Consider the following 15,191-nt stretch of genomic DNA (forward strand, 5'->3'; position numbering starts at 1 on the left):
TTTGTCAATTATGGTCCCATCTTTTAATATGCCACCCTAAGCTCTAATCTACATTTATTTCTGTTCAATATGTCTCCTTGTTGGGTGTTTTATAGGTCTTTGTCAGTACATTTTATAATGAAAATAACCAAGTGATATGAAAGTGTTGCCCTGTGTGAACATGATTTGTTGTTTCAATTATTGTCTGTGAGTCTGAATTTTTCAATTTAAAATTTCGTTGAATAATAAAGCCAAAATTATTCCTGTCAATGGAAGGGGATAATCTTAAATGATCTTCACAGTTAATTGGAAATTTCTTTAGCAAGAAGCTATCCACTGGGAAAGGCGATGTTAAAGTAGAAGTTTCAGTAGATTGAGAAAAAAAAATATTTTAAGAATCATTCTTCCATGTGTCCAGGGAAGCAAATCAAGTGGTACATTAGCTTGCAAATGTGACACTTGACAAATAAGGCCAGCGAACTCATTGAAGAGGGGTAGGATTGGCATGCTAATCTCCAGTCTACTATAACAAGATAAGAGTCAAAAGTTCGAACAACGGATGAGGTGGCCATAAATTAAAGGTTATATAAATTATATCTAAGGGCTATTCATCACCTGGAGAGCTGAAAAAGCAATGGAAGAGACTATTCACAGGTAAATGGGAATATCTTTAGAAAAGAACAGGTCAATATCCACTGGGAGTGCCAATGTTAGTGCAGTTGTTTCAGTAAAGTGAAAGATAAATTTAGAGAATTATTTCTGCTATGTGTCCAGGGAAGTAAATCAAGTGGCAGATTGGCTTGCCAATGTGTCAGTTGACAGACAAAATGGCAAACTGAATGAAGAGAGGCCTGCACTAGGAATTGTTAGAATTTCATACCAGAATTAAAGATAAACAGCAAACAAAATAAATGAACAATTAGACACAAAGATTTATCTTGGGAGAAAAAAATGGCAAACTGAATGAAGAGAGGCTACAATAGGAATTGTTAGAATTTCATACCAGAATTAAAGATAAACAGAAAACAAAATAAATGAACAATTAGACACAGATTTATCTTGGGAAAATCTTCCAGCTTGAGGGAGAAAAACCCAGCCACACAATAATATTATTTTATTGAATAATGATATCTGAAGTACAATTCCCCCAAGCTCAGAGCTCAAAAAGTTAACAATGATCAGCACACTAGATGTATATATGCTTATCTTGACCCTTCATCGTCTTGGTTATAAAGGGTCAGTTGCAACAAAGAATGACCTTTCAGATTTAAAATTGAAATGAAGAGACACCCATGAAAAGATAACTCTAGACGCTATAACATCAACACTTCCTCTTAGCTAGGGAGATCTATATCCATATCATGGAATTTCTCAACATGACAACCATAATGGCTACACCCATTTGTGAAGAAAACAATAAATTTATCACGGGGTCTCTCGACATGATAGCATCATGGAGTCACTCACATGATGTTTGCCATGACTACACCCATGTGTAAAATAAATGCAAACAAAAGCTCACATCTTAAGAGTCACTCAACGTATGTTGTCATGGAATCTCTCAACATGACATCCACTATGGCTACTCCCTCACTAGAAAGAGTGACAAGGGCTTTCACCTCAAATTTCTCCGACTTAGAGAAAAATGCATCACAAAGGGGCTTCCACCACAACTTTCTCCCTCTTAGAGAAAAATGCATTACAAGGGCTTCCACCTCAAATTTCTCCCTCTTAAAGAAAAATGCACTACAAGGGCTTCCACCTCGAATTTCTCCCTCTTAGAGAAAAATGCATTACAAGGGCTTCCACCTCAAATTTCTCTCTCAAAGAATAATGCATTACAAGGGCTTTCACCTCAAATTTCTCCCTTTCAGTGAAAAATGCAATACAAGGGTTTTCACGTCAAATTCCTCCCTCTCAAAGAAAAAATGCAATACAAGGGCTTCCACCTCAAATTTCTCCCTCAAAAATGCATTATAGCACATAACAAGAGCAACTATGTAGTACATAATAAAGTGCTTAGCATTAGTTAAGCTTTGTTGGGTCGGGTAGTTAAAAAGCGAGGGGATGCATCTATTGGTTTTCCCAACCAATGGACCATTGTATAAGAACTTTGAATTATAAATTATGTACTCGTGTTTGAATAATCAATAAAAGAAAGAACATTTCCTTGCCATTTGGTATGCTAGTACGAATAATAAATGTTCTGTTAGTATTATTGAATCTATGTCTTATTACTCTGTGTATCTTGTGAGAATAACCATTCTACATTTTGGCATCGTTGCCTAAGTTTGAACCTGGAGGTCGTCGGCAAGGCAAGATGGACTAATGGGAAGACCCTTCCTACCACGTATACAAGTCACGAACAATGATGATGAAGAGGAGGATACCTAGAGAAAGATCAGTTGACACATGGTCTGGTGACGGCCTGGGAAGTTTATGTCGACTAGTATGTGCAAAGGGAAGCCTGTGGGAGAGCGGTTCTAGAGAGCACGGTATGGGACAAACTTTCGGTACCACCAGCGGTGGGTGATCTACTTGGACTAATTCCTCGACTGTTGGCAAGAAACTTGATACACGTGGAGGAAGAAAGAGCAGAAACATAAAGAGAACGAAGAAGGCAACAAGTGCTCTAGCAGTTCGCCAAAAGGACACAGGAACGAGAACTGGAGGTGCGTGATAATTCATAGAAGATAAATAGGCACTAAACCAATTCATGCCCTTGATTCCAAACAAATATTTGAGGCGGGTGCCAGAGGAAGAAACTGAGGACGAAGTCGTCCTTAGGAAGTTACGCCTCCAACAACATGAGGAAAGACATCGTTACCTAAGGGGACGAGGGGACTACTTCCGAATCCAAGAAGGGTTGATTGAACACACAATAGAAGGAATAACCAATTTGGCTATCTCTTGGACACCAGGGAGAAAGGCAAGGCACAGAAATCCTGAAACCTTTGCACACAAAGAGCATTGATAGAAACAAAACTCCAGCCTAGGAGAAGGAGATAATGTTGGGACAAGCACACAAGAATCTAGCCCAGCACGAGGGAGTGACCTAGCAGGAGGGAGCGTCCCAGCAGGAGGGAATGTCCCATCAAGAGGGAGTGTGCCGACCGGTGGGAAAAATAGTAGAAGAATGGCAATGGACAAATAAAAACTTTCTAGATTCACGAGGGATGGTTCGGAGGACCCCACACATCATTGTAAACATGCATAACCATATGGCAAGCAAATGGAGAGAATGAGGCAAATGAATAGCTAAAAGCATTTTCAGCCACATTAAGAGGTACAACCATTGACTGGTATACATACTTGGAGGGAGGCAAGAGGAATACATGAAATAATATCTACACAGCCTTTGAAGAAGAATTCAAACTCCTTCGGGACGATGAAATAGTGTCAAAGATCTATAATACAAGACAAGGGAAGAATGAATCGGTCAGAGCATATAATAGAAGGCTGAAAGAATTGATAGGAAAGCTTGACAACAAGCCTATGGATGGACTGACGAAAAGATGGTTTATTGAAAGGTTGACATAGTCCCTAAGGAAAAGGATGACAATAGTTCCAACATCAACCTTTGTGGATGCGTGTACACATGCAATGGACATAGAAAGTGAGAATTAAACCTCTAAGGCCAAAAGGCATGGAAGCGGAAGTGAAAGGTTAGAAGAAAGTGAGTATGAATCCAAGACCATCCAAGCTTTGAGGAAGGATATAATGTGATTAATGAAGGAGGTAACAGGAAGTAAGGAAGAGACAAGAGAAGGGAGGGAACTATGGTGCATAGATTGTGAAAAGGAGGGCCATACAAAAGGGACATGCTCGTGAAAAACATTCTATGAGATCTTTTAGGTGTTGGGACACGCAATCAAAGACTGTCCTTACAATCTAAAAGCACGGAACATGCAAGTATTCTTCACCCAGGGAGAACAATCCACACCACCTTCCACCCCTCCATGAAATGCAAATCAGAAGCCTCACCTGGAGGATATAGAAATAGCAAGCAGGGGAGCAATAATAATAGAAATAACACACCCAAGAGAGCAATCTAGCACGACTCTAAAGGAAGACCTATGATCCAATGTCGATGGTGCAAAGAATGGGGGCATTTTGCACGTGATTGTCAGAATGGAGGAATGTTGTATAAATGGTGCAGACCAAGTAACCATGAGGATACCAATTGCCCTAGACAAAAAGGGGTGAACGTGCTCGAGATTGCAAAACCTAAGAATAAAGTATAAGCCATCACAAGAATGCAGGACAAGAAACTAGAATATCTCAATGCAACTACAGAAAAAGAAAGATTTTAGGAAGCTAGAAGGAACATTAGAGATAATATGATAAAAGAAGGAAAAGCAAGTATGGTTAAACCCACAAACACCCAACTGGTAACAAACATCATGAAACAAGTACCTAAAGGCCACCATTCTGTGAAGATTGTGGATCTACTAGAAAATCTACCTTAGTTGCGAGTAGCAATAACACAATAGGCAAGTAAAGGAGTACCCTCCAAGGAAGACAAGGAAGAGGAAGTGCAAATAGGCAAAGAAACCAACACCCTGTTCACCATAGGAATGGGGAGGATACGAGTAGTAGTGGAAATGAAAATATTGGGATGTAAACTATCTAATACTATTGTCGATGGGGCTCTGGGGTGAACATCTTATATGAGGAAACTTGGAAGGTGATAGGGAAGCCTACACTTGGGCCATCTACATTCCAATTGGTGGATGTAGACCATCACGGAATTAAGCCAATAGGAACCTTGATGGGGCAAAAGGTAGTAATTGGTTTACAACACTTTATATTGGACTTTGTAACAATCACCCTGGAGAAGAAAGGGTATGATGCACTGTTGGGAAGAGGATGGCTAGTAGCAGCGAAGGCTACCCATGATTGGAAAAGGAACAACCTGTCCATGGAAGTTGACAGTAGGAAGTATAAAATAGATTTAAGGAACTAATCGGTAAGTGAGGTCCTAGCATCTGATTCAGAGGAGGGAGAAAGTGGAGGAGTAGAACCAGACGAGGAAGGAGTACTCCGTCTTGGGGAGTGCTTAGAGGACAAAACAAACTCTCTCAATGGCTTGTTTCACTAGTAGATGGGGGACTATGAAGTATTCCAGCAAGAATGTAACATGTTACAGATTGAAGATGCGTAGCCAAAAGAAGGGTACCTTGAAGGCTATAAAGTAAAAGAAAATGGGGCCATAAATTATCAACCTTGGAGACTCTGATAAAAGATCTCGTTAATGGATCTAAATTAAAACCATATAAGGAAAGAAAGGAACCTGCTCCTGCCTACTTCGTAAAATATGACAAGGAGGAAGTCAAGAGGAAGGTTATAAAAAGTGAAAAAAAAAAGACCACCACCCAAAAAAGAAATAATGGAGGCACGGAATGGTCATACCATGTGCAAGCAAACCCTTCAGGGACTAAAATAAATAGAGGAGGATAACGGATCAAAAGAAACAACTACTCCCAAGCAACCATACCAAAGCTAAGTTACGCAATACAAAAAGAACATAGTTGTATGGAAGGAGACAGAGCATGTACAAGTGGCCATACATCCAAATTGGGAGGAGGTCGTATGTCCAGTTTGGGAAGAGAACGTGCATCGGATTGGAAATGAGGTCGCACATCCAACCGGAGAGGAGGTCATATGTCAAGAGGAAGAGGTCGTATGTCGGAAGAAGAGGGCCATATGTTGGAGGAAGAGGATATTACGAGGTAATTGGTAAATACTTGCTTATTAATAACAGAGACCGAAAGGTCAATTTATACAAAAGGAAGAGACGATGTTTCCTTAGGAAACGATCGTAAAGAATAGAAACATTCTATTCCAGAGAAAGCAAAAAATGAAAGCAAACTAAAGCTAAAGATATTTACAAGATAACCATTAACTATTAATAGACGTCTTATCTATTATTGTAATACCCTCCCTTTATGGTTAATCTATCTAACACACCAAGCTGTCCTCTGAATTTGACAAACTTATCAGGACCAAGAGGCTTGGTGAGAATGTCTGCAGTCTGATCTGAGGTAGGAACATACTACAGATCTATAGTCCCGTCTTCAACCAGCTGTCGTATGTAATGACAATGAACATCCACATGCTTGGTTCGTTCATGGAAGACTGGATTCCGTGCTAACTTGATAACGCCTTCGTTATCAACAAACAGAGTAGTCGGTCCTGCTGGTGACATCTGCATATCCCTAAGCATCCGACGAAGCCAGACAGCTTCACATCCTGCCTTAACAGTCCCTCTATATTCAGCCTTTGTAGAAGGGAGAGAAACTGCCTGCTGCTTCTTGCTGGTCCATGTGACTACACCGGATCCCAAACTGAACACATATCCAGATGTTGACTTTTTATCATCAACAGAGCCTGCCCAATCTGAATCTATGAACCCACTGAGTTTAGGATTAGAACTCCGAGAATACAGAAGTCCATAATCAGAAGTGCCCTTCACATAACGAAGCACACGCTTTGCTGCCATCCAATGATCAGCCTTAGGAGCTGTCATAAAGCGTGAAATATAGCTGACTGCGAAGCTGATATCAGGCCTAGTAGCAGATAGGTAGATGAGGCGGCCTACTAGTTGCCTATACGTAGTATCATCAACGGAAGGAGAATCAGACTTGGCTGATAACTTGAGACCTTTCTCCATATGTGTAGATGCAGGTTTGCAATCCTGCATTCGGAATTTGTCTAACAAGGCTCTGGCATATTTGGACTGAGAGATGAATATACCAGAAGACTGTTGCCAAACTTCAACACCTAAGCAATAATGCATGAGCCCAAGGTCAGTCATATCAAAAGACTGGCATAAGTGTTGTTTGATTCCCTGAATCAAAGATGCCGAACTGCTAGTGATGATCAGATCATCCACATAGATAACCAGAAGGATGATGTCACTGTCAGTAGTCTTGATGTATAGATTTGAGTCTGAAGAACTCCTCTTGAAGCCTTGATCACTGAGGTACGTATCAATCTTGATGTACCATGCCCGAGGGGCCTGCTTCAAACCATAGAGAGCTTTTACCAATCTGAGAACCTGATGGTCTTTACCAGCAACCTTGAAACCAGGAGGCTGCGTCATGTAGACCTCTTCATGGAGATCACCATTCAGGAAAGCACTCGTTACATCCATCTGATGGACCTTCCAGCCAAACTGTGCTGCCATGGCTAGGACTAATCTGATGGTGCTCATCTTTGCAGTAGGAGCAAAGGTCTCCTCATAATCAATGCCATGACGCCGAGAAAAGCCCTTTGCCACTAAACGAGCTTTGTACTTATCCAAAGTACCATCTGATTTGTATTTGATTTTGTAGACCCATTTGCAGCTAATGGGTTTCTTCCCTGGGGGAAGATCAGAAAGGACCCAAGTGTTGTTCTTCAGCAGGCTCTAGTGTTCAGATTGCATGGCCTGTTCCCACTCTGGAATTCCTTTAGCCTCGGAATATGTTTGAGGTTCAAACACACTGTGAATGTTGGCCATAAGAGCAAAGTTAACAGAATCTATAGTTTTGCTCTTTTTCCGAGTAGTTCTCCCATCAATGAGCTCATCATCATGAAGATCAGCAAGTGTCTTAGCCCACCACTTAGGCCGGAGAGGAGAATGACCAACAGTAGTACTAGGAGATGCTTGATCAGCAGGATCCTGATCAGAAGAATCTGGATCAAACTCAGGTGAAGCATCTTCAAAACAAGGTGATCCTGCAGGAGAAGCCGGAGGTGGCTGTATAGGTATCACTGGCAGGACTGGAGCTGTAGGAGCTACTGGAGCCCTCCCATCAGGTGGACCTAATGGAAGCCGAACTCCCAAATCATGAACCTGCATAGGCTGGACTGCTGGATCAGGAACAGGAGAAACAGGCATGAATGGTCCTCGCTGCTCATCAAAGACTACATCGCGGCTGTATATGAGACGAGATGTCTCAACATCAATAAGGCGGTAGGCTTTGTGAAGACTGCTATATCCAGCAAGCATCAGTTTCTGACTCTTGGCATCCAACTTGGTGCGTAAAGCATCAGGGATCCAAACAAAAGCAAGAGAGCCTAAAACCTTCAGGTGACTGATTCTGGGCTTGCGACCTGACCAAGCCTCTTCCGGAGTTTTACCTTTGACCGCCACTGTGGGTGACCGGTTCAACAGATAAACCACAGTGTTAACTGCTTCTGCCCAAAAATGCTTCGGAACATGTTTGTGTTCGAGCATGGAACGAGCCATCTCGGTGATTGTCCTGTTCCGACGTTCAACTACACTGTTCTGTTGTGGCATGTGGGGTGTGGTGAACTGGCGTTGGATGCCATGTGTATCCAAGAAGCTGGAGAAAACATTAGAACAAAATTCCCCCCCATTGTCTGATCTAAGAGTAATAATAGATTTCCCAGACTCTTTTTCAACTAAGGGTTTAAACTTCTGAAATACAATGAATGCATCAGATTTCTTTTTAAGGAAATACACCCACATTTTTCTACTGAAATCATCTACAAACAACAGAAAATACTTGTACCCAAGAACAGAAGGAGTGGCCATAGGGCCGCAGATATCAGCATGAACAAGCTGAAGTACTTGAGAAGCTCGCCAAGAATCGCCACTGGGGAAAGGTGTGCAATATTCCTTCCCAGCCTGACATGCGTCACAAACTCCAAGGTGTTGGGTTTGAATCTCTGGCAAACCAAGAACAAGCTCATCCCGAGCAAGTTGTGAGAGATAATGCACATTTAAGTGCCCATATCGCTGATGCCAAAGTGTGCTGATGGAAGATTGTCGAGCAGCCATAGCTAAGTCCTGAGAATCACCAGAATCAGTAAGTCTGAAAAGACCATGATCCTCAAGACCAACTGCAACAATAGACTTAGTCGCCCGATCAGTGATGGTGCACTGATATGAACTGAAGGTGACTGCCAAGTGTGGAGAATGTCGTAGCAACTAACTGACCGAGAGTAGATTTAGTTCCATCCCTGGAACGTAGTACACATCAAGGAATATGAGCTTCCTCCCAACAGATTGAATTTGAATGTTGCCTTTACCAACAACAGTGTACTCTTCTCCACCACCAAAGATAACAGAATCTGAATAAGGCTGGTAGTCAGTAAACCAGTCTCTGCGGTGAGTGAAATGTCGAGAGGCACCTGAATCAATGTACCAGGCAGATGACTGTACATGATCTGCGGGTCTTTTAGCCATGAAGGCATAAAAGGCAAATTCCACCTGCTCAGTGTGCTTTGCACTGTTCGCTTTGGGTTGCGAACATGATTGCTTAGACTGGGCAGCTAAGCGTTTCCGACATGCAACCTTCATGTGACCATACTTGTGGCAATAGTTGCATTGAATGTTCTTCTTTTTGGTACCATCGGATGCTGGAGCAGAAGACTTCTGCTGAGATGGTTGCTGAAACTTGCCCTTATCCTTCTGAAAGGATTTTGCAGCAAAGGCTTGCTCAGTGGAGGTGGAACTGGAGCTGTTACCGAACTATTGTTTCCACCGATCTTGCTGAAGTAGCAAGGTGCAGAGATCAGTGAACTTTAGATCAACAACAATAGATGTGATGTTGAGAGTCTCGATAAAATGCTCATAGGAATTTGGTAAACTCCGAAAAGTGATTACCACAATATCCTCTTCCTCCATCTTGTGACCGATGGCAAGTAACTGATCACGGATTTCCTGAATCCGATTCAGGTGTGCCTGGAGCGAGGTGCGCTCATCCATGACAATAGAAAACAGAGTGTTTTTCAGAAAGAAGGCTCTGCTCTTGTCGGAAGTCTCATGAAGACCTTTTAGATGTGTCCAGATTTCGGCCGCTGTCTTGCCGGATGGAATCTGAGAAAGCTGGTCATCAACTACGGATAGTTTGAGAAGCATTACTGCCTCTCAATTGTTCAGATCCCATGTATCTTGATCAGGACCCGGAGAAGTCGAACGCTGCTTAACACCCAAAACAAGTTGATCGGTGTTTTGATATTCGAAGATTGCGATGATGCGCTGCTTCCAGGTTCCATAATTGCGACCATTGAATTTGGAATTATGCTCGAGCAGAATATTTGTCAGAGATGCCATGGCACGTTTTTCAATGAAAATTTGTGAAAATCTGTGAAGGCACGTTCTTCGAGGCAAAAATACGGAAGACCCAGAAGAATCAGAGAATGACCCAAAAGAGAGCTCGAAAAACCCAAAAGGAATCTGCTGTCGTTTTCTGAATCCGCTGGCTCGAAAATCGAGTCACAAAAATCGAGGCACCCAGAAAAAACAAACGATAACCCAGTTGAGCTCTCGAAAAACCCACCAAGAATTTGTAAACAAAAAAATTTTTGGACCCCAAAAATTTAGGGTTTCGAAAAAAAAGGCCCTAGCTGAAAAAAGCTTGAAAAAACTTCAGATTTCTTGATGAAAAATGGTCGAATCTGCTTCCCAGAGCACGATGACAGACTGAGACGGCTAAGAACATGAAGATTTGATACAGAAACATGGAGATTTCCACCCCAAAAATGCGAGTCTCCAAAAAATGGCCACGATTTCCACGCGATTTGCAGACCCGTAATTCGGGAATTTCTCCAAGCAGAAAAACCCTAGGTGGGTTTTGGAGAAATTAGCTGAAATAATTTTGGAAAGATTTAAACAAATAATTTCAAGAAGAAATTATAAATTTTTCCGAAAAAATTTAAGTATTTAGCTCTGATACCATATTACGAGGTAATTGGTAAATACTTGCTTATTAATAACAAAGACCGAAAGGTCAATTTATACAAAAGGAAGAGACGATGTTTCCTTAGGAAACGATCGTAAAGAATAGAAACATTCTATTCCAGAGAAAGCAAAAAATGAAAGCAAACTAAAGCTAAAGATATTTACAAGATAATAATTAACTATTAATAGACGTCTTATCTATTATTGTAATAGAGGAGATGTACAAGAGCAGACAGAGTAAGTGACGGAGGAGGGAAGTTTGGCACCATACGGGCACAAAGAGCCAAGGGGGAGGTTGGAGACAAAGCTTGTACGCAAGGGGACAGTAGAGTACAAGGAGAAAAGGTCGAGAGTGGAGCTAAAACTCGTATGCAAGGGTACAATGGAATATGAGCAAAGGAGGTCAGCCACCAACATGTCTTACGTGTACGTGCACATCCAACCATACACAAGTCACACACATTCCGCCGTATGCAAGGAAGGAGGGGAAGTGTATGCAGTACAGGTTGTTTCCACAACTACCGTACACCATAGACTATACAAAAGTCGAAGGGAGGTGGATAGTATACAATTAATAGAACAAGAATGTGGCCTATGGCAATACGAACGAAAGGAAACCACAGTTGGAGGTAGCAAAGGAACCATCTACTGCCGTGTAGAAGAGGGTAGAAACAGTTAGGGGGAAATAGCTGTAGAGTGGACAAAATGCTATACCATATCTCTAGCTCAGGAGCAACTACCTCTCATACAAACATTGGCAAACATGGAAGTTGCATTCCAAAGGAAATACTTAGAACTCCAGCAAGGAAAAGACTTGGCAACGCGGTTGGTTAAGGAGTGGGAGATCGAAAACGCTGCTCTCATAGACAAGTGCAAGGTAGAAAAGGCTCCCCTGGAAGAATCTTGGAAGATAGAAAAGGCTGCTTGGAAGACAAAATCACAACAATAGAGGCAAAAAAGATGGACGTTTTGTGTGTTCTACAAGGAATTCATGCCAAACAAAAGGTAGTTGAACGAGATCTTTAGCGACTTTGAGGGGCCCCAAGTACAGGGATGTCTTCGCAACCCTCTTCTTGAAATCTAGGTTTTTTGTTTTGTTGGGTAGTCGTCTGAAGATGACTTCTTTTTTGGGGGGGATAAATGTCGTATGTAATAAAGTACTTTGCATTAGTCAAGCTTTTTTGGGTAGGGTAGTTAGGAAGCGAGGGGATGCGTCCATTGGTTTTCTCATCCAACGGACCATTATATAAGAACTTTGAATTATGAATGATGTACTCATGTTGGATAGTCAATAAAAGAAAGAACATTTCCTCGCCATTTAATATTCTAGTACAAATAATAAATGTTTTGTTAGTACTATTGAATCTATGTTGTATTACTCTGTGCATCTTGTGAGAATAACCATTCTACAAACTGATGTTGAGAATCCTCAACATAGACTCCCTCTCATTGAAGGCACCATTTTCACAGCTTAGATTATCACAATAAATTACAATTAACTTGAATGTTTGACCACCCAAGGAGCTTCGAAGCCACACTGCCCCACAAGCTTGTTGATCCTTTGTAAAGGACTTGGCACTCTCCATCTGTTGCTCAAGCTCCCTCTAAACCTCTAACCAAATATGAAGGAAGAGTCACTGCAAAGTATTTGCACACTCAAACCAGGCAATATCTCGAAATGCTTTACCCAATGCAAAGAAAGAACCCACAGATTGTAGTCACATCCAGAGACAAGCCCACTGCTTGTAAATTCTTGCTCAGAACTCAGCCCTATGACAGCAAGCTATGTCTTCATTCTTCAGCTTATGTGACTCACAAGATGCATCAAACTCGTCCTCATTAGAAGAAATTTCTCACCATCCTTATGCTCTTCGATCTGTTCTAGAAGCATTTTAGAGAGATTATTAACAGTTCATCGGATCAACCTATTTTGAAGAGAAATATCATGCTAGAAGCATACATGATATGCTATTCTAATGAATGAATTAATAACTACATATAAAATCCTTAAAAATTACTCAAGGATATGAAATACTCATCTCTTTATCGCCTAATCTTCCTCAAGATAGATCTCAGCATGCAAACAAATAAAGTTCAATATACAGCTATCTCTTTTAACAATATTGAACAAAAACCATTGACCAGCATTCATATAATAATCATTGTATTGGATGCATACTATCTCACACTATGAATACCAACGAACATCTCCTTGAAGAACAACTCCTGTAAACATAGAATATGAACAATCCTCAAATCTGGAATGATCATAACTGAACCAATAAGACTTGTCCATAACTTGTGATGGTCCAAGAATATTCATTGTAACATGGAAAGTAACTGGGTGGTCTTGAGTCTTATTTTATGTTATACATCTTTCAGTAATATGGCAATCAGAGTTCTTGAGGATAATACAGGAGCTTACAAAAAATTGAAGGTTTAATGCAGGTATTAAACTTTAGTTTACGTCGAGATTTTCTCTGGTAAAGTTCTTATGATTTCTGGTTGAAGCTCGGCTGCATATATGTTTTAGAAACATACATACCATGGTAATGCGGGGACGCATCCCCCACCCGTTTTGCTCCGAGTCCCAAAGACGGGGATGTGGGGACCTGGGGACTCCGTTCCCCATCCCAGTGACACCACCAGATTCTGCAATCTCCGCCGAGGATGAGGGAATGTTCGATATTTTAATGCAATGCAATGTTCAAGTATTTACTCTTTTACATCTTTATATCTTATATTGCAATACATATTTTCACATCTAGCATTTTAACTACACACAATTCCAAGTCTATACTCGACTCTCAGACTCTGCGAGTTCAACAACCAAAACTAACAAATCTGAAGAAACTGGCCGGTCATTTTAAATTGAAATTTTAAACAACCATTACTTTAATATTACCGAGTTTTGGCAAAAATTCTACACCAAGTCAAAAACCAACTTGCCAATGCCAAGGCCGCGTCTCAAAACTATGATTCCAGTATAGTGCAAAGTGTAATGCAATGTAAACTAATGAATTCTTCCCCTCTACTAATCCAAAAACAAAAAAGAGACATTCTTTTGTTGTGAAAAAAATGGAGGAAACACTTGAATATAATGTGAATTACGATGCATTATGCTTCCTACCATCTGAAAACAACGGAAGCGTTAGGGGTTTGTCTTCCCCCACGCTGCTCCCGCCAACAATTCCCCACAATTTATTAAAACAATTAAAGAGCGTGAAGAAAGATAGAAATCCAGGAAGGCGAGAATAACAAAGGACTTTCACTATGAATTCAAGAGCCTGGAGAAGAATTGAACTACGTATAAAACTATATAAAAGTCTAAATTGGAGAGAACCTGAAGAATTCCGAGGTAAATTAAACGAGCCTCTTCCTTTCCCGAGAGCACCTCGACATTTGCCCCCGCTACCTCAGAAATGCGCGCGATAAATTTGGCCCTATTTTTGGCCTCTCTCACGGCCGACGTTGCCACGATTCTCATCTTCGATTTGTGCGACTCCGCTAAACTCCTGAAGCGCTTCATGGCCTCCAGAGCTCTGTGCTCCTCCTCCGCTCCAATTATGCCGCTACTTGTTAGAGTTCCGCTTCCCAGCCTCACGTATTCTTTGAGTGAATCCACTTTACAGAACCTGCCGTTGGGCTGCACTTTGACTATAATCATGTGGAACGAATTCGTCCCCATGTCTACTGCCGCGAGCATTTTCTGAGCACCGAGAGGGTTCAAGGTGCTGCTTTTCATGAATATCTCTCTAGAGTACTGAATAAGTTTAGAGGAGTTTCGAACCAGGAACCTCTGGTAGAGGATTTTGCGTCCTCGGGAAACCTAAGAAGTTTTTAACTCCCGACCTTGCAAGAGTGAAAATAAAGAATGCACACGAAACGTGAGGACCGAGACGAGGACATTCGTTGGGTCGAGAACTCTTTGAGAGAATACTTGTGTATTGATGGGATAACAAAGTCCAAATCCAAGTTTTTTTTCCACATCTTTGGGTCAATTTCTTTTAAAACTCCTCTAAATTTTATTGTCCTACAATCTAAAGTAGAGAGTAGAAATCAACTACTCTTTTATGACAATGCTGCCATCTATTATCAAAGCTATGTCAAACCTAGTCTTATAAGCTATGATTGTAAGGTTCCTTTGCGAAAACCTCTTACTAGGGTTGATGGGCTGATAAAGCTCTACATGACCCTGTAAATGTGAACGATAACTTGATACCCTTTAGGGAGGTACCCTTGTAAAGGCCATTTGCTCAAGATATTTCTTGGGCATATCTCATTCAACAAGGGGTATGGGAGTTGATGATGACTACTACTTGAGGTGAGGTGGGAAGAGTATAATATTATCCCTCAAATGATGGCATGCAGAGGTGGAGAGAAGGGATTGAAAATCATAATTGGAAAAAATATTAATGGTGTCACCGTTGTATTGGGTTACCCCTTTAGGTGGTTGAGGATACCTACAAAGAAAAAGGGGAAGGTGTTAATTGTGCAATGAGCTCAACCATGGAGG

At 41.2% G+C, this 15,191-nt stretch overlaps 1 protein-coding gene across 6 annotated transcripts in view; it reads right to left on the reverse strand.

The window, feature by feature from the left end:
• LOC149571706 (uncharacterized) overlaps positions 1 to 14,766 on the reverse strand; it is a 34,549-nt gene extending 19,783 nt beyond the window's left edge. For 3 of the 6 annotated variants that reach the window (XR_016359852.1, XR_016359851.1, XM_089813125.1), the window contains exon 1: positions 14,019 to 14,598. Coding sequence is in view for 3 of the 6 variants with exons in the window: in XM_089813125.1 (XP_089669251.1) it covers positions 14,019 to 14,420 (402 nt within the window). In the remaining 3 variants the exon portion in view is untranslated. Of the gene's footprint in view, positions 1 to 14,018 lie in introns of all 6 variants that reach the window. The other 3 variants (XR_016359853.1, XM_089813127.1, XM_089813126.1) reach the window with 3 other exon arrangements.
• Between the last annotated feature and the right edge of the window lie 425 nt (positions 14,767 to 15,191).

The sequence above is a fragment of the Cupressus sempervirens genome, chromosome 2 (assembly GCF_028749045.1).
Source record: "Cupressus sempervirens isolate cs-2001-9-10 chromosome 2, ASM2874904v1, whole genome shotgun sequence".
In the NCBI taxonomy this organism is placed as follows: domain Eukaryota; kingdom Viridiplantae; phylum Streptophyta; class Pinopsida; order Cupressales; family Cupressaceae; genus Cupressus; species Cupressus sempervirens.